Source organism: Talpa europaea (assembly GCF_964194135.1).
Source record: "Talpa europaea genome assembly, chromosome: 10".
NCBI classification, from domain to species: Eukaryota; Metazoa; Chordata; class Mammalia; order Eulipotyphla; family Talpidae; genus Talpa; species Talpa europaea.
The window spans coordinates 73,406,930-73,430,167 of NC_140077.1; the positions used below are offsets into that span (position 1 = coordinate 73,406,930).

At 47.8% G+C, this 23,238-nt stretch overlaps 1 protein-coding gene across 1 annotated transcript in view; it reads right to left on the minus strand.

The window, feature by feature from the left end:
* The window catches only part of NFASC (neurofascin), a gene marked incomplete at both ends in the record, with an annotated part of 170,792 nt that extends 170,671 nt beyond the window's left edge, over window positions 1-121 (minus strand). The window contains one exon of the mRNA XM_084245071.1: window positions 15-121. Within this exon, the coding sequence (XP_084101197.1) occupies window positions 15-121 (107 nt within the window). The remainder of the gene's footprint in view (window positions 1-14) is intronic.
* Between the last annotated feature and the right edge of the window lie 23,117 nt (window positions 122-23,238).

Here is a 23,238-nt window from a genome sequence, read left to right on the forward strand (position 1 = left end):
CGGCGCTCGCCTACCTCCGAGAGCTCGGGCGCCAGCCCCGGGCGCAGTCGGTGCCGTCCGCGGCCCGCGCCGCCACTTCCCCCGCGTCCCCTGCAGCGCCTCTCGCCGCCAGCCGCCGCATTAGGGCAGAGACCAGCCCGTGCGCGTCCCCGGCGCCGCGCGCCCCCGCCGGCCTGCGTGCGCGCCCCCGCGCCCCGCCCTCCGCGCGCCGAGCGGGACCGGGGCCGAGGAGGCGCGGGGCGATGCTGCTGGCGCGGCCCCGCCCGCGCGTCGGGGAGCGGCGCGTGGAATCGGGGCGCGCGGGCGGCCCCCGGGCCTCAGCGACCCGGCCGCCGCCGCTTGGCGTCGAAAATGACCGTGGCGGTGCCCGCGCCGCCCGCGAGCGCGCCGAGCTCCGCGCGCAGGTGGAAGGCGCCGAGGCCCCGGGTCACGTGCCCGTCGGGGTCGGCCGCTCCACCCTCGCCGGGGCTTCTTAGGGGCGGAAACTGGTGGGGCCGCTTGTCTGCCCAGGGAGACCTGCTAATGGTAGACTCTCCAGGAACGTCTGTGGAGTGAAGAAGTGCTGAATCCCAAAGTGGGCACGTGAGACACCAGCTGGGATGGAGCCTCCTCTTTGTCAAATGGGAGACCTCGTGCGCCCTGCTGAGAGGGGGTCGGATGGAGGACTCGCCCCACGGTGGGGTGTGGGGGGAGAAGCCAAGAGCCGGGAAACCAGAGGTCCTAGTGCTCGCCCTCGCTCTGTGACTAACTCTCCGAGACCTTCTCTGTGGGGCTCAGTTTTCTCAACTGAACAATGGAAAGTTGCTTGGATGATCCCGTCAGGTCCCCTCTGGCAGCGCGCACCGGAGAGGGAGTCAGTCCTGGCTCGCGTGCACAGGCAGATACCTGAGCTCAGTTATGACCTTCAACAGTGGAAAGATCTGGAATGGAGTATCATAGAAACTTAGCCTTGGAAGGATGCTTGGGAGCTTAGAGTCCAGCCCTCATCCTAAACCACAGTGCCCTGGGCAGCCCGGCTCTGAGAGGCCATTGGAGGCCACATTGGGCTTCTGCTCTGTGCTCAGCAGCTCCTACCTTGGCACCACTTTCACTGAGCTGTGCCCACCTGCCACCCTCCCTGAGTCACCTCCTGCCTGTGAGCTCAGAGAGAGCAGGGATGTGTCCTGCTCCCAGCCCTAGCACATAGCAAATGTTCCATAAAAGCACACTTGGGAAGGAATGTTCACCTGTGAGAGGCGAAGTCATCCTGGGTGCTCACCAAATGGTTCACTCTCCGCTTAGATGCTTGGAGACCTACAGTCACAGCTACATGGCAGAGACTAAGCCACAGGAGAGAGGAGTGTTGATGTGGCAGGACCCAGGGGCACAGCTGCCCCAGCTTGTCAAAGACCCGAGGCAAGAGTTTTTGCTGGGTCCCTGCCTATATAAACAATGTTATTTATTTCAAAGCCTTGACTTGGCATCCTTCTGGCTACCCAACCTCTCACTATCCTGTGAGTGAAACAGCACCCTAGGAAGGAAATAGTGCACCCTCCTGGATTCCCCCAACCAGAGACCCTGGGAAGACCCAGAACACCAGTCCTGGAGCTTCTCCGGGCGTCTAGTTAACCCCAGTGAAGAGACGCAGGAGGGAATGTAGAGGGCAGGAAAATTCCCTGAAGGGGAGAACCTGTTTCAGATGTCACTGAGGGCCTGGGGCAGTACCTTGCTCTGGCAGGACAGGCAGAGAACTTGAAGAAGAGGTGCTTCAAAGCCCCAGGGCCCCTCAGGCCTAGACCCAGGCAGGAAGTGGGTCTTCCTTGCTGTCCTTACTGGAAGTGTGTCCAGCTGTGGCTGACTCCATGGGATAAAAAAATAATTTTCCTTTTCTAAGCACCTATTTTTTGTCATCTACTGAATCTCTTGTATCATCCACTTGCTTTTTATGGTGCTGGGAGGTATATATTTTTTGATGGGCAGTATTTATAGTGCCCATGGTATCAGCTCCACAGAGTCTACTGGGGTTCAAACCCCACCTCCACATCAGATTTAGATGATCATGAATTTTTTTTAATTGAGATATAACTGAAATATAGCATTATATTAGTTTCATGTGTACAATATGATTTGATATATATATTGCAAAAGGATCACCACAATAAGTCTAGTTAACATCCATCAGCATACATAATTATTTTTTTTCTTCTGATGAGCACTTGTAAGATTGATTCAGCAACTTTCAAATTTGCAATACTTTATTATTAACTATACTCACCATATTGTCCATTACATCCCCTGGACTTATTTTGATAACCGTAAGTTTGTACCTTTGGCCCCCTTCACCCACTTAACCCTCTGCTTTTCCACAGTTCCACCAGCCCCTAATCTGTTTTCTTGTTTTTTTAAGATTATACATTGAGACCACACAGTATTTATTTCCTTTCATTGTTTTTTCTAAAGTATCATTAGGGCCTCCTTCGTGGCACAGGGGTTAAAGACAGCGCTATTAGGCTATCGTCAGCCACTGTAACAGGAGTTCGATCCCCCAGGAGCAACCCACATGGCGCAGCAGACCTCCCCTATCTCACCTACAGTTCCCCTCAGCAGTGTATTTCAGTAGATCCACCTGTTTTGCTCCCCACACTGTCTCTGGTGAATCCTCTCACACTCCCTCCACATACCTCTGGCCTGCACCCCAGCTTTTATATGCATAAATAAATAAATATTAAAAATAAATAAAGTATCATTAAAGCTATACAAGCACATAGTTGAACTGGGGTCAATTCACTCTGTAAGAGTTCCTTAGAAAACACATTTCTCTCACGCTTCCGCTCTCTAGAAGTCACCACTTTTAACTCCTTGTTGAGCTGTTTCTTTGGCTGTACAGCTCCCCATTTCTAAATCAACATGCTGTATGGCCATTTTTTGCTTCTGTTTTAGGCTGTAGCTCCTGATTTCACCCTTTCACCACTACCATCACCTCACAGGTACCCTTTCTGTCCCCTCCTAGCCTCCCAATGTAGTCCTATCTAGGATCCTGGTTATATCAGAATTAGTATTTAGTATGACTACTTAAATCCAATTCACAACTGAACTTTTCATTTCCTGCCAACTTTTTGTTTTTCCTGGAGTTAACAATCGCCATTTTTTGCTTGCTTGTTTTATGTACAATTCTAAATTCTCCATCAACTGTGTGCACCCATATTTTTAGATCTACAAGGTAGCCTGTCAAATTTACCTTCTTGAATATTTTCTTTGGGAGCCTTCTTCCATGTTTCATTCTCCATAGATTTCTCTGTGCCTAGGTCACTGCTGCTGACCTCTCCAAGCCTCACTTTCTCCAACTGTAAAGCAGGGGTAATTATAATGCCTCAGGATTGTTTTGAAGACAAATTAAGTAAGTCATGCAGCACAGTGTTTGTCATGTAAATTCTCAATACACATTACTATTTTGGGTGAGAAAACCAAGTAGCCCACCAAGTTCAAGGCCCAGGTGTGTGTGACTGCGCCTAATTAAAACTACTCAGCTCTGTTAGGGTGGGCCCTAAAAATCCCAGTTTTATAATATTAGTATTGTCAAGTTGAATGAACACAGAATTTGCTTAGAAAGTTTTGATTGACCAGCAGGGTGAACTTGGGCAGATCTGAGACTTATTTTTTTCATCTGTAAAATGGGGCCAAAGTGAGCATTAATGGAATAAGTTATTTTATAAACCAAAATGCTCTTAAGTGATTTATTGCCTGGCATTCCTTTTTACCCCTTCATTTTTTTAAATTTTTTTTAAATATTTATTTATTTATTTATACAAGCACTGTGCACAGTCAGAAGCGCGGGAGGGTGAGAGAATTCACCAGAGCCAGAGCGGGGAGCAGAGCAGGCAGAAGGACCGAAGTACACTGCTGAGGGGAGCAGCGGGCGGCAGGAGAGGTCTGCGCGCCATGTGGGACCCTCCTCCGGTGGCCGGGGAGCAGCCGGGGATCGAACCGGCGCTGCAGAGGCTGCGGGCAGCTTGGCAACCCAGCGCTCAACTGCTGCGCCACCTGGGAGGCCCAATTTTTTTTTTTTTTTTAACAGCTAAGAAAACTGAAGCAGAGAAACAGAAACTCACAGTGATCTGGTGGTAGAGACTGGCCTGGAACTCAAGTCTCATGGCCTTAGAGTAAAGAAATCAAGTCTTGGCCTGAGGGGACTGCAGAGTCCCAGGGGCCCAGAGGGTGGAGAAGCAGGTGTTTCCTCCAGGCCTCAGTGTCCCCAGAGCTGTGGACCTGTCCTGATTAGGGTAGGGGCACCCCCTGCTGGCGATGGACTCTGGGGACAAAGTGAGGCCATTCTAGTGGTGAAGTCTGGAGCAGACTAACCAGATGCCAAAGGCAGAAAGTGGTTGCTTTTTCCTTTCCAGATACTTCCTGACCTTCCTGCTTCCTTTTCTTGTCTCTAGTTCTGGATGAAACACAGTTGTGTCTCTAGTTCCTGCTGAAACGTTTTCTTTCCAGACACTTCCTGACCTTCCTGCTTCCTTTTCTTGTCTCTAGTTCTGGATGAAACCCAGCAGGCATGAGCTTGGCTGCCCTGGACCTGAATCTCCAGGCACTGCATCCTCTGTCATGGTGCCTGGGGGAGTGTTGCATCAATTTCCCTGCCTCATCTCCAGGTTCAGGCCACGGGAAAATCCCCAGCACTGAATCTCAGGTGCAGTAGGCCCCTGGACATACACGGCATGGGGAAGGCTGAGGAACAGGACAGCACCGAACTAGTGTCAGAATACCCTCCAAACAACCCTTCTCCACACGGTGCCCAGAAGGTATGGGGAAACTGGCAATGTCCTGCATAATTGGTGGAGGTTTAATTTGATAAGCTTTTTAGGAGAACAACTTGTCAGTATCATCGAGACTCTATTTTTTAATTAATATTTTTTATTTTGAAATATTTGAACTATCACAGACAAACATAATAAATAACATACCTGTGTGCCCATCACACTGCCCTATCAAATTCTAGCATACACTTGTGGCTTCCTATTGTTGCTTAAACAAAATATCACGAATAGAGAGGCAGTGCTTCTTATAGCACCCGGAGATCTCATTCCTCCCTCTTCAGCAAGACTGTAAATGTAGTCTTTGACCCACGGATGCCACCTGTAGGCATCCAGCCTGCAGAAACACTGGCACAGGTCTCAGAGGTGTGGGCACACGATTCCAGTGCAGCCCGTGCAGAGCGCACGGCTGAACACCATGTGATGACCCGAGCCCTGGAGGAATGTGGAGCAACTTTTAAAACCAGTAACACAGAGGGCCTCCCCGGTGGGTGGCGCAGCGGTTGAGCGCTGGGTTGCGAAGCGTTGAGCGCTGGGTTGCGAAGCTGCCCGCGGCCTCTGCGGCCCCAGTTCGATCCCCGGCTGCTCCCCTGCAACCAGAGGAGGGTCCCACATGGTGCACAGACCTCTCCTGCCGCCCGCTGCTCCCCTCAGCAGTGTACTTCGGTCCTTCTGCCTGCTCTGCTCTCCGCTCTGGCTCTGGTGAATTCTCTCACCCTCCCTGACTGTACCCAGTGCTTGTATAAACAAACAAACAAATAAATAAATAAATAAATAAATAAAACATGCCTCTATAAAAAAGTATAATAAATAATAAAAAAAACCCCAGTAACACACACACATCATTTAAAAAGCAGAGTCGCTTACTAACCACAAGTAGGGTATTATCCTTTTCTGGAGGATCAAAACAAAGGCAAGTTGGTATAAGGTGGGAAGAAGAGGAGGGTTTGGTTTAGGAAATGAGAACTGAGCACCGTGAGGGAATCAGGAGAGCCTGATTTTTGTTGAAGCCTTTTGCATGTGTGGCATCACTCAGTCCTCAAAAGACCCAGTGAGATGGGATCACTGTCTCCAATTTACTGATGGGGAAACAGAAGCTCGGTGAGGGTAATAAAAGTGCACTGTCTCCCAGATGGGGTACGTGAAGGGTTCACTGTGCTCAAGAGGGTCCTTTGCCCTTGGCTTTGGGGAGGGAGCCTAAACCCTGGGGTGCCCTGCCTGTATGTGTCTTTGCTACCTAGGGCCTCGGGCCCTCTGGACAGTCTGTACTAACAGTGTGCTGAGGGTGGGGGGATGTGTCAGAAGGGCACTTCCTGAGCGACTGGACACAGGTCACCCACATGGGGTGAGCCTTGTCTACATGACGGAGCCTTAGTAAAGACCCTGGGCACTAAGCTGATGGGGAGCATCCTCCGCTGGCAAAGCTCCCTGAGTGGCATCTCGCATTGCCACTGGGACACAGACCTGCCTGCTGGAGGGAGGGGCTGCTGGAAGAACTGTGGGGGCCCTACAGGGCTACTACCTGTGCCTCTCCCTTGCCCAGTGAAAACTGTAACAAGCCATAACAATGACTCACTGATTTTGTGAGTCCTTTAGTAAACTATTGAACCTGGGGTGGACTTGGGGGTGCTGGAAGTAATGATTGGGGCTGGATGTGAGAGCGTTCCTGGAGAGTATGCCCTAACTTTGTAGAAGGTAGGTGATGGGATTGGGATTTCAGAGACTTTTCAGAGGCTTTTCCTGTCCCCACTGTTCCACACCCCCTCGCAGGACCACGGTGTGACCTGTGCTGAAGGGTAGAAGTTCTGGCATTATGTGGAAGGACGAGGGCAGAGGGATGGCCACGCTAACCTGAGCAAAGAGGGAGGAACCAAGCTGAGTAGCAAGGGGTAAATTTTAGAAAGTTCCAGGAATCCATGCCCATCACAGGGCAGGAGAAAATGAAAGTGGGTGCAGAGATTTCTCCCATTGGGAGAAGTCAGTTGTGGGGCCTAGATTTCCCATAGAGCCCCCCAGGAAGCCAGAAACCTCATCTCTTCTTTGGTCCCTCCCTCAGTATCCTCCCTTCTCCCTAGGCCTCCAGTCTTCTTCTTCTTCTTTTTTTTTTTTTTTTTGGGTGGGACCCTCGCTGCGGGGAGGCCCACCAGTCTTCTTTTGTGCATGGAATTAAGGGAGGGAAGGAGGAAGAGGGGAGAGACAGGACCAAGAGACTGGCCCTGAGTCATCCCCCATTTGGACAACTCACGATGGTGGGACAACTCAGCAGCGGCATGTGTGGAGATCTCATACTTCCACGAGAACCCACAGGCAGCACCTTCTCAGCAGTCTAGCCTTTTCTGCATACCCCCACCCACCCTGGGTACCGGCCAAAGGAAAGGAAGGACCCAGTCCCGTGCGAGCCCGGAAAGCATCTTCATGCCTGATTTCTCACCTCCTGCTTTGGAATTGAAAAAAATACTCTCCTTGGGATTCACCTGCCCACCGGTGCTGGGCTGGGAGAGCTGTACTTCTGGGGTCACTGGGAAAACACGCATTCAGGTGCTGGCTCAGGTGCATGGAGTCAGCCTTTTGGCCTTGCAGTGAAATTCCACTTCTGGCAGACTGGGCAGTGATGGGAGAGCTGGACAGGAGGGCTCTGGGCCCGCAGGTAACAGTCTGATATCTAGGCCCATGTCACAGCCTGGCCCTGCTTGGGGGGCAGGGCAGAGGGGAGCGCCCTGTGTCTGCTCCTCTGCGAGGCATATTCCCCCTTTCAAACCTAACTGCAATGCTCATTTGCAGCAAGTTTCACCTGCATCAGTGTACTAGAGAAAGAGGGACGTGGGAGCTATTCTCCACGGCAGTGAAAGACCTCCAGGTGTTTATGGACAGGAGCAGTGAAAGCAGACATTCTCCCTCTCCCACCTCCGACCAGCCAAACACAAGCCAAGCCCTTCAAACGTGCTCTCAAAATATATGAAACTTTGGTTTCATATATATTTCATATATTCATGTATTCTAACTGCTTAGAAGATCAACAGCTGATCTTTTAAGCATCACCTCATAGCCCTGTTCACCCTGTTCTCCACACAAGGGAGTGAACAGCATCCCCCCCTCCCACCTCCAATAGGGAATCCTGGTATTTAGAAAAACCTTGTTAAAAGCTTTTACTTGCGGTTGTCTTATAAATGTATCTGTGCAGTCTTGAGAGTGTTTTTGCGCTGTTAACCACAAGGATGTCCACGCCATCATAATCAAATGGCTAGGACACATTAAACCATTTCTCTTCCCAAATCGTCTTGCTCACTTTATCCTGTGGTGCTTTCCTATTTTAAGGCCCTGTGTAAAGATTTCCTGTGAAGTCTCTCATGCTACCAGCCTCTTGTGGGGCAGCAGGGCTTGTGGCAAATGCTCCCTTCAAACCACTGGTCTCCCCACTTCCCCCCCACTATTCTGGAAGTTTCCCGAGAGCAGGGACTCCTGTGTATGCACAGTGTTGCCAATAGCTGAAGTTATTTAAATTTTACTTAAGTTTAAATAAATGAGTGGGGGCCTCCCTGGTGGTGCAAGGGGTTAAGATGCAACCTATGAAGCTATCTTCAGCCACTGCAGCACGAGTTCGATCCCCAGCCAGGGAGCTACCCACATGGCACAGCAGACCTCTCCTGCCTCGCCCACTGCTCCCCTCAGCGGTGTATTTCAGACAGTCTGCCTGTTCTGTTACCCACTCTGTCTCTGGTGAATCCTCTCACCCCTGCACCTCTGGCCTGTACCCCAGGTCTTATATGCATAAATAAATAAATCTCTTTTTTTAGATTTATTTATTTTTATACAAGAACCAGGGTACAGGCCAGATACACGGGAGGGTGAGAGGATTCACCAGAGACAGAGCAGGGAACAGAACAGGCAGACTGACTGAAATACACTGCTAGGGTAGCAGCGGGCGAGACAAGAGAGGTCTGCCGCGCCATGTGGGACCCTCACCAGCTGGCTGGGATCGAACCCATACTGCAGAGCCTGTGGACAGCTTCACACTGTGGCGCTCAACCGCCTGTGCCACCAGGGAGGCCCCATAAATAAATAAAACAAAAAAAAAATAAGTAAGCGAGTGGGTGGATAAAAGCAGAGCAGGTCTGAATATAGACCACTGCCCTAGGAGGAAGGCCACCAGCACATGTGACTCTCAGTTTAAACGAGTTTTATTAAAGACTCTCTGCTTCATCCCCTAGCAGCATTCCGAGCACTCAAGAAGCTGTAGTCATTGGCTGCTGTCTTGGACAACACAGATGGAAGAATATTTCTATCACCGCCCCGGACACCTGCCCACTCGTGCCACCCAGACCGCAGTGCCAACCAGCCAGCGTACTGGTGAGCCAAGTACCTCCTGCATGTGACTGTGCGAGCTGCCGGTCAGAGGGCCCGCCGACTCTCATCAGCTAAGACAAGGAAGAGGACATCTACAAGGACATTCTAAAGAGAACCCCCTTGAAGCATAAACCCAGGCCAAATGAAGCAAGCAGGTGTGATTAGGCATTGTCAAATATATCGTGACCAGGCCAAGGAGGGAACTGGGGTTGTCCTCACAGCTCCGGAGCGAATGTCTGTTTCTCTTCTTCTATTCAAAGTGAACATCACTTTGCTAGAATTATTTCCTGAAGAAATAAACACATTAGACAGAAATAGCCATCGAAGCACAGCTTCCGGAGAGGAGTCAAAGGACATACTTGCCTTCATGTGTCAACCCGGGGAGGTTTCTAATGTGGCCAACTGACTTTCTGGGTAAGATAAGAGCTAGAATGGTCTTTCCCGTTGTTCTCCCTAAACCACTGAAGTGTCCAAGCCATCACAACTTTTCAGCCTCCAAATGATCTCCCCGACACTGCCTCTTGCACACAGCAAAGGCACAGAGTGTCCTCTGTCCAACCACTTGTCTCAATTTTCTATCAGGAAAACGTGGTCCTTGTTCCTTGGATCCTCTCCATCTCCTGTAGGGTATGATTCCACTCTGCCAGAGGAGTGATCGGTCCAGATGGCAAGGATGCCTCTGTCTGCCCTTGACCAGACCTACCAGGCTGGTGCAAAGCAGAGGAGGCTTCCTGCACATTGTAGCAACCAGGGCCCCCCAGGTTCTAGAACCCAGACCCCTCTGTTTTTGCCACATCCTGACCCTTCCCCCACCACACCCCAGCACAATTCCTGCTGGTTTCCAGCATCAGCATGAGTGGGGCTGGGAGCCAGGAGGTAGCAGCTGAGAGTCCTGTCTGTAGGCCTGGCCATCCCCAATTAGTTTAGCTTATTAATGCCAATTTATTAGCACCGAACCCCCTGGGGAGAGAATGGAGGTTTCTGTCTTTACTTCATATTTGTATGTGTTTGCACCTGAGCTCAGTGGGAGAAGCCAGGCCTGAGGTGCCGTCCCTCCAGCCTTCCCTGGTGGGCAGCCCAAGGAGAGGGGATCTGACCAGACAGTGGGCCATAGGCGCTCTAATTCCAAGGAGGTTTGTGACAACACTGCAAGAGGGTGTGCAGGCTTCCTGTTAAGCATCCTACAAGAGTTCAGGGACAAGGGCCTCCCTGGTGGTGCAAGGGGTTAAGACACAACCTATGAAGCTGTCCACAGCCTCTGCAGCACGAGTTCGATCCCCAGCCAGGGAGGTGACCCACATGGCGCAGCAGACCTCTCCTGTCTCTCCTGCTGCTCCCCTCAGCTGTGACTTTCAGTCAGTCTGCCTGTTCTGCTCCCCAGTCTGTCTCTGGTGAATCCTCTCACCACTGCCGCCCTTCCTCTGGCCTGTGCCCCAGTTCTTGTATGCATAAATAGATAAATCTTTAAAAAAAAAAAAAAAGTTCATGGACAACAAAGAATATGTCTTTTAAGTAGCAATGGCTTTGTGAATAAAATAGCCTTAATAATTAAGTCTTGCTCCTTCTCAGGACTCCAAAGGAACTCGTGTTTTTGGATCCTAAGTGTAGCTGTCTTCTGCTAGGGGGTTCCTGTCTCAAAAGGGCCCTCATCATTCATGCCCACATTGAAATAGCTCGAAATAAGCAACGTCCACCCTCAGACACAAATGGGCTGAATTGATGAACAGCCATCATTTAAGATTGTTCAGAGTACCTGGAAGAGTTCATGAGCTCCTTCTGCTTCAGAGACCAAGTGCCATTACCCGGGCATCTGCCTGCCAAGCTGTAAGGGGGTGTGCGGGTGAGAAGAAGCCCCAGGCTCCCAGAGGATGTTTCTTCCCTTAGGAGCACCCAGCTTTAAAAATCCCAACCATGAACAAAAGCTCCTCCCCCCCTCCCCTTGCTCCAGGGGGGCCCTTGGACAGGCATCTGGTGTGGTGTGCGAGTTTTGTGCGTTGGGGGGTGCTCCCTCTGAGGCAGGGAGGTGCTGGCAGATACTTAACAACTGGGGGAAAAGAAGCCTTGGTGTGTAGGTTTCCTGATTTCTGTGATGCAAATTTTCCCGAGTGGTCAATTTCAGGTACCAAAAGGAGGTGAGTTGGGGCAGAGACCAGCTCCCCTTCACAGAATATTTCCACCAGATGCAATAGAAGCCAATTACCTCAAGATCCTAGATAGCAGAAAAATGTAGATTAGGACATCCTGAGTTTTGATTTTTTTTTTTGTTTCTAATATGATTCTTGAATTACAAGCTTCTATAATTTTCAATAATGGCTGTTTCATAAAATTCCTGAAAATATAGCCACTGGCTCCAGTGATGAACTCCATCTGCCTGAGTACCGCTGAGTACTGCTGAGTGTTAGTATTCAGTCACATGTTTGTGTCCCTGCTGTTGCCAGTGCAGCTGAGAATTTCTGCTCCATGGCTTCCATGACAGCCTCCTTGTATGTGGTATGCTATGCCTGCTTTACTTTTTTTAAAGATTGATTTATGCATACAAGAACTGGGATACAGGCCAGAGGTTTGGGGGGGGTGAGAGGATTCACCAGAGACAGAGTGGGGAGCAGAACAGCAGACTGACTGAAATACACTGCTGAGTGAAGCAGCGGGCGAGGCAGGAGAGGGCTGCTGCGCCATGCGGGTAGCTCCATGGCCGGGATGGAACTCCTGCTGCTGTGGCTGCAGATAGCTTGACAGTGCTGTGCTTAACCCCTCGCACCACCAGGGAGGCCCTGTGCCTGTTTTAAAGAAACGGAAACCAGAAGACTTAGCAGGTGCCGTTGCTCCCATCAGGGCCACCCCAGCAGCTGAGGTCCCACCAGCTGCAGTCACAGTGAGTGGCGGGACAAGTGTCCTTCCAGGAAGGCCACTCAGGCTGCTAGGAGCTGCCTCTTCCTTGGTGGCCGGAGGTCCTGGTGGCTGGTGATTACTCCTGCAGACACAGAGCCTGGCTCCTGGCTTCAGGCAGGCCCCTGGCCTGCAGTGAGCTACACTCAAGGCATCTATGGGTCAGGCCAAGATTTTGACCTAAGGCATAGCCTGGCTCAGCAACTTCCTTATCCTGTTTCTCACATTCCCTTTGTCTGAGAGCCCTCCTTCAAAAATCCCTGTCTTGGGCTTTGCGCCCGGGGAACTTGACCAAGGACACAAAGCCTGGGAGGGACTTCCCTGATGTCCCACAGTGACCAAGGCAAATTTTGTGCCAGGTCTTCCAATTCCCAAAAAAACATTCTTGCCATTCTCCCTCAGCTGCTGTTGCCACTCAAGATGCCAGGGTGAGTAGAGAAAGAAGCTGAAGCTGGGAACCTAAGACCACAGTGAAAGTGGAAGCCATGGCTGAGGCTGACTTGCTGTATTGGGAAGGAGAGGAGAGGATTGTGATAACATGTGAAGGCAAGAGAGCGTTCGTCTTCATTATAACCCATTAAAAATTGGTAGTGTTTTAAATTATGAGGTTGATATACAGGGTCAGTATCTAATTTACTATTGCATTTTTTTAATGTGTCCAATGTGTGGTCATACTTTTAAATTTGATTTTTAAAATTTTCTAAGTGGTCATGAAATTTTAATTAAATATTATGTTTTTAACCGAATAGAAATCTTTCCACCAAAAAAAAAAAAAAATTGGTTTAGAAAACAAAAGAGATGGGGAACTGATAAGAGCATGAGTGAATGTGTTCCTCTGCCCTAAATTCTGTATTTTGAGATGAAGACTTTATTTTTTAGAGCTAAGTTTCACAGCAAAATTGAGGGGAAAGACAGATTTCCCATTTTCGCCTGCCCTTGCCCCTGCACAGCCTCCCCATTAACAACACCCTCCACCTGATACTTCATCACCTGAAGTCCATCATCTCTATGCCTGTGATGCTTGGTGTCACACAGTCTAGAGGCTCGGAGAGCTGTGTAATAACAAGCACCCATGGTTATGAGTATTCTGCCCTAAATATCCTCTGTGGTCCACCTAATCATTCCACACCACCCCCTCAACCTCAACCTGCCAAAAACTGATCCTTTAACTGTCTCCAAATTTGTGTCTTTTCCAGAATATCATATAGCAGGAATGGAACAGCCCCTCCAGAGGTCAGGGGATATTGTGTGGCCCAGGCCACATTATTAGCATAGAGTATTGGCCATGGCCCAAGACCCCTGTGTAAACAAAGACCCTTTTAGTAGGCAGGGATTGCAGGAGCTGGGCAAGATTAATACTTCATTGACCAGGGACCAGCCCTAGTCACTATGGTATCTAAGATGAGAGATTCCTCATCTCTCTTCCCTTTGTGCCTTCAGCCCTGGCACCATGCTCTTGCTGCAGAGGGACACCTTCTAGAATCTGGCCCACACGCCATCTCAGGGGCCAAGCCAGATCTTAGTGGGAGAGGTTGTAGACTGTCCAAGCTTCCAAGTCTGCAACTTAGCAAGGGCAACCTTGCTCCTGGGGCCCAGTCCCTACCTTCAACCCAGGCAGGCAGTTGCTCTGTACTGCCTCCAACTATGGAGAACCAGTCCTGGCCCTGCTTGCTTTCCTTGTGCCCTCCTTGGAACAGAAACCTAGCCCTGAGCCCTCTGTCTGGGGTTAGCATCTTGCTGCCCACCTCTTGGCTTGGACTTTGCATGTTCTTGATCTGTATTTCCTATTCCTGGGTTGCCCCCGTTTGTTGAAGAATTGATCCCTCCAGCTGGACCCCAACCTGATTTGCATACTGGCAACTGGATGGATGCTCAGAATCACTGCCCCCTACAGGGGTCTGCCCAGCTTTTGCAGGTCAGTGCCATCTGGTTGTCCTGTTTGGCCACCATAGTCAATGCTGGTCATACCATATCTCAGGTTTGGCCATGATGCTCTAGAAGGTTCCCCAGCCAAGTTTGGTCCAGTGCTCTGCAACAGGGCCATGGCCAGACTGACCCACACAGAAATGCTGGGCTCAGAGATCATTCAGAAGTTCTTTATGCAGAGTTCTGTTTTCACCAAGGTCATGAACTTCAAAACTGGAATTCATTCTCCATCAAAAGGACTTAAGGAAATATAGGTGCACTATCCCTTGTTATAGGCCCTTGGGAGAATTAACCCACTAAGGATAGATGTATTTTAGAATTAGAATTATTCACATTATAGGAAGATAATTTGATGCATACCATATGTATGTCAACTTAGTGAGGTGTGGGGCAGTGCTCCATAAATCAAAATTCTTTAGAGTAATGTGTGAATATTCACACTAAGCTACATGAATAAAGTTACAATCCATTGCTTTATAGCAGATCAGGTTAGGTTTCACTACCAAATGATTTCAGGTGGTGCTCTTACAATGTAAGTTATGAAAAACACAATTCATAGAACATTTTCAGTAGGTTAAATCTTTTCCATACATTCTTTATATATTTCATAAACACCTTGAGAGCAAGAATTGTGTTTTGTATTTTTGTCCTAAATGCTTACTCCAATTCTTGATGCACACTAGATACCTAATAAATGTAAAAGACTTGGTAGAATGTTCTTTGGCTTACCACATTATTTCCTCATAAATAACATAAGGGTGAATGTTTTTGGAACCAGTCATGAACAGTCCTTTGTTGGTCATCGAGGGCAAAGCTGTGTTGGGTTGGGTTCCTCTCAAATCTCCATAAAGGCTCAATGATCTACAAAGCATTGTAAACCTCCTCTCTCTCTGATGAACAGGCAGGAGTCAAGAGCAAGAAACTGACAGAGATCACAGAGGGTTAGGGGGGAATGTAGCAAAGAACGCCGGTGGGAGATTGAAGACCTGGGCTCTAAGCACAGGCTCATCATTCCCCAGGTGTATGAAAGCCTGGGCCTCAGTTTCCTCACCTCTTAAAAAAGTGATCCTCAAACTTGCCAATTATCGTAATCACCTGAGGGGCTTTAAAAATACAGGTTCTGGCTGCCTGCAGCCTCTGCAGCATTGGTTCGACCCCCGGCCTCAGGGCGAGGGTCCCACATGGCATGCAGACCTCTCCTGACACCCGCTGCTCCCCTCAGCAGTGTGTTTTGTCAGTCTGCCTGTTCTGTTCCCTGCTCTGGCTCTGGTGAATTCTCTCACCCTCCTGTGCTTCTGACTGTACCCAGTGCTTGAATAAAAAAAAAATACAGGTTCTGAGGGCCTCCCTGGTGGCTCAAGGGGTTAAGTCTCAGCACTATGAAGCTATCGGCAGCCGCTCAGCATGAGTTCAATCCCCAGCCAGGAAGATGATCCACATGGCACAGCAGACCCCTCAGTAGTGTATTTGAGTGGATCTGCCTGTTCTCTCCCCACTCTGTCTCCACTTCTGGCCTAAACCCCAGTGCTTGTATGCAAAAATAAATCTTTTAAAAAAATATATAGGTTCTGATTCTGTAGAACTGGGGTGGAGTATAGAAATCTTTAAATATAGCCCCTTTCTTTTTATAATACCACCAAAAAAGTATGTGTATGTAGCTGCAGGAGGACACAGAGCAGGTTCTCTATGACCCGAGCAGACAGAGTAAAGGAGGAGTCCTGGAACCCTTGGTGTCTTTTCAGACTTTTATTGGGATTTACCAGGTACACAGCAGGCAGGGGTGCCTCCCAGCCCCCAGCAAGGGCTCTCCGGCATTCTCTGGATGTCTCTGCTTCTTTGCTCTTCTCTGCTTCTCCTGTGATTCTGCTGCTTCCTTTGCTCTCATTCTCTCTGTTTCTGCTGGAGTCTCTGCCCAGTCTTAGCCCAGGTGAATCCCATCTACATATGCACACACCCTGTTCCAGGTGCCCACCATCAGGCATGCATTCAGGACTGCAAGCATCTATCATCAATCCTAACAGTGGGATGGCAGAAAAGCCTCTTTACTTACCCTACAGTGTATGTTGGGGGTCTGGTGGTAGAGCTAAGTAGGAGTAACATTTCCACATATCACTGGAAATAAGCTAGTATAAATCTGAAGCTGATTCTGATGAGTTAAGATATATATGGTGAGGTCTGGAGCAATCACTAAAATGATAGCTTGAAAGTGAAAAAAGGGCCTTCATGGTGGCACAAGGCATTAGGCACAGCACTATGAAGCTATCAGGGGACTCTGCAGCGGGAGTTCGATCCCCAGCCTGCCAGGGAGCTGCCCACATGGTACAGCAGACCTCTCCTATCTCGCCTGCTACTCCCCTCAGCAGTTTATTTCAGTCGATCCACTTGTTCTGTTCCCCACTCTGTCTCCAATGAATCCTCTCACCCCCCACACCTCTGGCCTATACCCCAGTTCTTTTGTGCATAAATAAATAAATCTCAAAAAAAGCGAAAAAAGTCATTGAAGAATTAAAATGCTAGGTTAAAAAGATTCATTTAATGCAAAAGAAAGCAGTAAGAGAGGAACAAACAAGAAATGAGACATATAGAAACCAAAAGTAAACAGATGTAAATTCAAATATATCAATAAAACACGAAGTGTTAATACATCAAACAATCCCAAAAAAGAGAGATATTGTCAGAATGGGCTAAAAACCCCAATCTATACATTATGACTACTGGAGACACATTTTATATAGAAAAATACAAATACTGCATGCTGAAAGTAGAATATAAGAAAATATCTCTCAAATAGCAACAACAAGAAAGCTAGAATGGCTATATTGAATGAGATCAAGGAAAACAGACTTTAAAACAAAAAAAATGTCACCAGAGATAAAGGACATTTCATAATGACAAAAAACTCAATCCATCAGAAAGTAATAATTATAAATATATATGTACCTAATGATAGCATACCAATATAAAAACTGACAGAAATGGAGAAATAGAAAATTCAACAATAATAGTTGGAGGTTTTGGGCCTCCCAGGTGGCGCAGTGGTTGAGCGCTGGGTTGCGAAGCTGCCCGCGGCGTCTGCGGCGCCGGTTCGATCCCCGGCTGCTCCCCGGCCACCAGAGGAGGGTCCCACATGGCGCGCAGACCTCTCCTGCCGCCCGCTGCTCCCCTCAGCAGTGTACTTCGGTCCTTCTGCCTGCTCTGCTCCCCGCTCTGGCTCTGGTGAATTCTCTCACCCTCCCGGCTTCTGACTGTACCCAGTGCATGTATAAACCAAACAAACAAACAAACAAACAAACAAATAGATAAATAAATAAGACATGCCTCTAGAAAAATTAAAAAAAAAAAAACTTAAAAAAAAAAATAATAGTTGGAGGTTTTAATACCTCACTTTCAAAAATAGAACTAGACAGAAGATCAACAACACTATAAACCTACTAGACCTAACAGATATCTTTAGAGCACTACCTAACAACAGAATATAGATATCTCTAGAACACTACCTAACAACATAATATATATGATTCTCAAGTTCATTGGCACATTCTCCAGGATAGACCATATGTCAGACCATAAAATAAGTCTCGGTTGTACTCTTGGGCATTTATGTCAGAGAAATGAAAACTTGTGTTCACACAAAAACCTGTATGTGGGCATCACAGCAGATTTATTTATAATAGCCCAAAACTCAAAACAACCCAGATGCTCTTCAACAGGCGAATGGTTGAACAAATTGTGTTTTTGTAATTAAAGCATTCATTACTGAATATGACCTAAAAATCTCATCACCAGGAGACAACCCCTGGTGAACATCCCATCAACATCCCACCTACAAATAGATATCTATGCACCTCCAGTAATACTCTGCCTGTCCCACCTCCCCCAACAATGATTCTGAAAAGGAAGCTGTATCTCCAGAAGGTCATATCACAATTTCTTGGGCCAAATGGTTGGGGATGGGGAAGGCTGTGTAGTTTGAAAAGTTCCCTGGGTGTCTCTGAATGACTCAATGACTCTCTTTAGGGAATCAGCCCACCTGGATCCTACTACCTAGGGAATCACTGGACACTTCACACAAATGAGGTGATAACACACATACTATCTTGTCCACTTAAAAAAAAAATTCTACACCATTATACTTAATAGCTGTATAATCTACATTTTTTGTTGTGATAGAATTTAAAACTAATTCATGTTGACATTATTTCAATTTTTCCACTAAAAATATAAAATGTTGTGGTGATACATAATTATCACCTTATTAAATTTCTAGTAGTGAAATTTCTTGATCAATAGGTTTGAACAGTTAAATTTTTGAATAATGACAAAAATACTTTCATGGAAGATAATACAGATTTGCATTTCTATCAATGCTTATTCAGGAAAGATTGTGTGAGTATCCCCCTACACCCTGGAACCTTTAATATTGAGTTCCAAAGATCTTCTGTAAAATACTGCCTCTAGGCTTCTGACCCCAAGAGAGGAGGTAATGCAATTCTTTTACCTCTTTGCTTAAGTTGCCAGCCCAGAGTCTTTCACACCCTTTTCCCTTTCTACAAGCAGTCATTTGCTTCTCTTTGCTGCTCCCTTACGGCGAAAGAGAAGAAGTTCATTATGGGAGGACCGGAGAGAGAGCAGCCCCAGACTTCCAGATAATCTGCCCTAAATGGATCAGGGCAGACAGGCAGGCCTCTGAATTTCAGTGCCAAGGACGGAGCACAGAGGAGGGCTTGGGTGACAGCAGAAGAACTCAGAGACCTGAATTCTTGCTCCAGATCTGCCCTTGATTTGTTATTGGGCAAATTCATTCCTTCTTTGTCCTCAGTTTCTTCTCAGTGAAAGTACGTCAGTCTAGGCCAGGGTTTTTGTGAACTGCAGGTAGTGACCCATAATGAGCTGTGGATTCTATTTATTGAGCTGTGAAAAGGTGTCTGTTTTTTCGTGGGAAGGACAAGATAGAAAATAATGGAAATGTGAAAATGCGTTGTGCATAATAAAGGCGACTACAGCTTCCGGGACCATCTCTGCACAGGGAGTCCTAGGTTGTTGGACTGCACAGTGGTTTTTCTTTTTCTTTCTTTTTTTTTTTTTTTGTGGGACCCTCGCCGGCGGCCGGGGCCGGCGCCGCGGAGGCTCTGCAGCCCAGCACTCAACCGCTGCGCTACCAGGGGAGGCCCTACACAATGTGTTTTTATCCAGGGTTTGAAGGTCACTTCCACAGAGGGCTCCTAGGACCCTCCCTGCTGGAGCTTTCCGTTCTGTTCCGGGTGAGAAGGCCCCGCCGAGGAGAACGCTTTGGTGCTGTGTGACCTTTTCTTTTCCCAGCTCATCTCAGCAGCTCTGCATGACAGGAAGCCCAGACTCCAAGAGTTTCCCCGGGGTCCCCAAAGCAAAAACAATAGAGACAGCTCTTGAGGAAGAACTCCCCGAGCAGCTCTCTCTGCTGTGCCCGGGGCGGGCAGTGCCGGGGAGATGCGCTGTCCGGGCAGCGGCGCCAGGTGGAGCCCAGCGCTAGGTAAGGGCCGGGCGGGCTGTCACCACCCGACGGGGACGGCAGAGGGCAGTGAGAACCAGACTCTGGCATGGGGAGGGGGCAGCAGGGCTGAAGGCCCTGGGTATTCTAACCCTTCCTCCTTCCTTCTTCCCCCTCACCCCCCGGGGGTTCTGGAAGACTGGAGTGGGTTAGGGGAGAATATTTAATTTGTCCCAGGAGCCTCTGATCCCGCCTCCAAGCCGTGCGTCCGCGCGGGGTAGTGCTCAGGCTGTAGCGGACGCGAGGAGCTACCACGAGGGGGCAGCAGAACACTGATGCTGGACTTGTAAGGGCTGGTGTCGAGGTTGGAAACAGGAGGTCAAGGATCTCCAGAAGGGAAGAAGCAAGGGACCTCTAGAGAAGAGGGTCTTGCTTGCTCTCTCCCAGACAGTACAGGAGTGGGAGGACCCAACTTTCAAGACAGGCTCTGGCGAGGGTGTGCTGGCGCTCGTGTGTGCAGCCTTCCATGAGCCTGATGGTTGCAATTTCAAAGCATTTGCAAACCAGTTATTAAAGTCATTGTTTAAAACTTATAATTAAATAAATTACATTAAAAACAAAGGTAATAAACACTAAAAACTCATCACTTCCTGTTACACAACGCTATTATCTATATTCTTGAGATTATTTAACTTTATTCGTCTGTATGTGGAAGCGCTATGTAGCGACGCTATTTCACGTTGCCTAGCGCAAACAGTCGCAGTGGGAGGACTCACAGCATGGAAATCAACAAGTGCTACAAATCGAGGCTGCTTTTTTGTCTTCTTTTGGAAAGACAGTTGTCAAGCTGTCATCAGCATAGCACTAAGGTCCACTCTCTTCCTCTCTCTAGCTCTGCCATCTCTTCCCCGACCCCTACCAGCCTCTCCCTCCACCGCCTACCTGAGAGAGAGGCCTCTTCAGTGGCTTCCTTTGGAGGAAGAGGCAAGACCTGACATTCACCTTCAACGCTAGAAGACTTAATCACCTTTCCTAGAGCAGCAGATAGGCATGAACTTACAATAAAACCTGGGATTCAAAAGGAAGAAACTGGGGCAGGTGGCACACCTGTAACTTCCCCAGTCCCACACCTGTCATGTGAGGGAGCAGGTGAGGAAGAGATGTTCAGTCTGAAAAAAAGACATGTAAAGATAACAGTCTAGAAAAAAAAATATTTAAAGGACTAGCCTGCAAGGCAGAGTTCAGACCTGGGACATCTAATTCCATGATCTAAAACAGGGGCAGGAAGTCATACTTGACTTAATAGGAAGGAGACCGCTCAATGGCACCCCTCAACAATGGAAAGAGATGAACCCTGAATGCTACTTCACCTGATGAACCAGATGTGTAAAAGAGAATTTAAGAATCATAAGAGAAGTTGAGTAAATTCTTGCCACTCAAAATGTGGGGCACAGACCAGCATCAGGGTAACACCTGGGGACCTGGTAGAAATGAGGGTCTCAAACTCCATGGCTGGGCTACTGAGTCAGAATCTGCATTTTATTGAGATCTCCACTTGATTTGTGAAAACATGATAATTCAGAAGAATTTAACTCAATTACCTCTTGGATGCCACTGAGTGGTTACTTTTAACATTATTATTTATAATGATACATTATATGGAAATTATAATTTGGGAGTTGATTGATAAATTATAGTAAATCCACGTAATGTAACTCATCTTCACACAGTAAAAAGCGATCATTCCTAAAATCAAAATTCATTCTAGATCAATCAAATATTTAAAAGTAAAATGGAAGTTATACAAGGACCAGAAGAAAATATGGTAGCGTATTTTTATAATCCTGAAATGTGCAAGATCTAAGTATGTCTCAAGCTCAGAAGGCATAAAAGAAAAGACTGAGAAGCTTTGGCAAAAAAACCCCACAACACTATAAAAAGGTACAAGCACAAATGACAGATTGGGGAAGCATTTGAAACATCATAAACATAAGGTTACTTTAATAAATAAGCTCCCACAATAATAAGAAGCAGGTTAACAGTTTTATAGGGGAAAAAGGACAAAGGGTTTAAACACTTCATAGAAAAGAAAATGCACACAAATGACTTTTAAACGTGTGAGAGGATGCTTAACTTATGCAGAATGCAAATTAGTACTGCGATGAGACATCATTTTCACTTAGGTTGGTAAAGACCAAATAAATTTCGCACTGGTGCGAAGAAACAGGTACTGTCATACAGGGAAGGACTCCCGTCAAAAGGGGAGGACTCTGTCAAATTGAAAATGTGCACTTGTGCACATCCCCACACAGCTACTCTTACAGATTCACATGAGTAAAATAACATAGTCAGGGGCCTCCCTGGTGGCACAAGGGGTTAAGCACCGTACCACGAAGCGATCTGCAGCCTCTGCAGCACGAGTTCAATCCCAGCCAGCCAGAGAGAAACCCACATGGCGCAGCAGACCTCTCCTATCTCCCTGTTGCTCCCCTCAGCAGTGTATTTCAGTCAGTCTGCCTGTTCTGTTCCCTGCTCTGTCTCTGGTGAATCCTCTCACCTCCCCCCTCATTTCTGGCCTGTACCCCACCCAACTCTTGTATGCATAAATAAATAAATCTTTAAAAAAAAACATAGTCAGCAATATTACTTAAACAATAGTGGGGCCTCCCTGGAGGTGCTGGAGCTAAAGTCTCAGTGCTATCATGGCCAGCCACTGCAGCCTGAGTTTGATCCACTGTGGCCTGAGTTTGATCCCCGGCCAGGGAGCTACCCACATGGCACAGCAGACCTCTCCTGTCTCACCTGCTGCTCCCCTCAGCAGTACATTTCAGCAGATCCACCTGGTCTGTTCCTTATTTGGCACTGGTGAATCCTCTTACCCCCCAACATCCGGCCTACACCCCAGTTCTTGTATACATAAATTAAAAAAAAATTAGTTACAAAAGCAAAAGTTGGAAATAACCTAACTGTCCACCAGTATACATGTGGTTAGATTCATTTGTGACATCGCAAGATGGAATTTCTGTGAAGTATTAAAGGTAATAAGGACTGAAATGGAGTAATTGCTTTCATATGTCTGATTAAAAAGCAAGGTCTAGAACATTATGTGTGGCATGGTGTGTAGCCATTTCCATTAAAACTTAAGCTTTTCTATTTTTAGAAATCTCTGGAATGATGGTAAGAAAGAGGTACCAGTCGTGAATCCTCTCACCAGCCATACCTCTGGCCTACACCCCGGTTCTTTTATGCAAAAATAAATAAAATCTTTAAAAAAAAAAAAGAAGAAGAGGTACCTGTAGGACCTAAGAAGGGAGAGTGGGGGTAGGAGGAAGCTTACCTTTTCATTCATCAGACTTTTAAAACTATTTATCATTTTAAAATGCTTTCATTTTAAACTTAAACAAAATGGGGCCATTTAGGACACCCTGAGTTCAAGGATGATAAATAACAGCAGATTCTGCTGTCAGAGCTGACACTCACTTGAGTCACCAGGTGGTGGAAGGAAGAGGCCAGGCCTGCAGAGACAGGGGAGGGACTGTCGGCCTTGGTCTGGGTGGAGTGGGGGCCACGCGGGGGGGGGGGCGGGGGAGGGTCTGTGGCCTAATGGCGCACATGCTGGTATTGTGTTGGCAACACCACTCTGATAAACGGAGTCATGGAGCAGCCTACAGAATGCAGGGTGCTGCCCAACGAGCAAGATCCTGGCCTTTTTATTGATAGAATAGTCATACAACATCAGTTACATGGGGTTGGAGGAAAAGATGGGTGAAACTGAAAATGTGCTTATGTTATCTAGGCCTTCAGAGGGACAGGCGTCTGCTG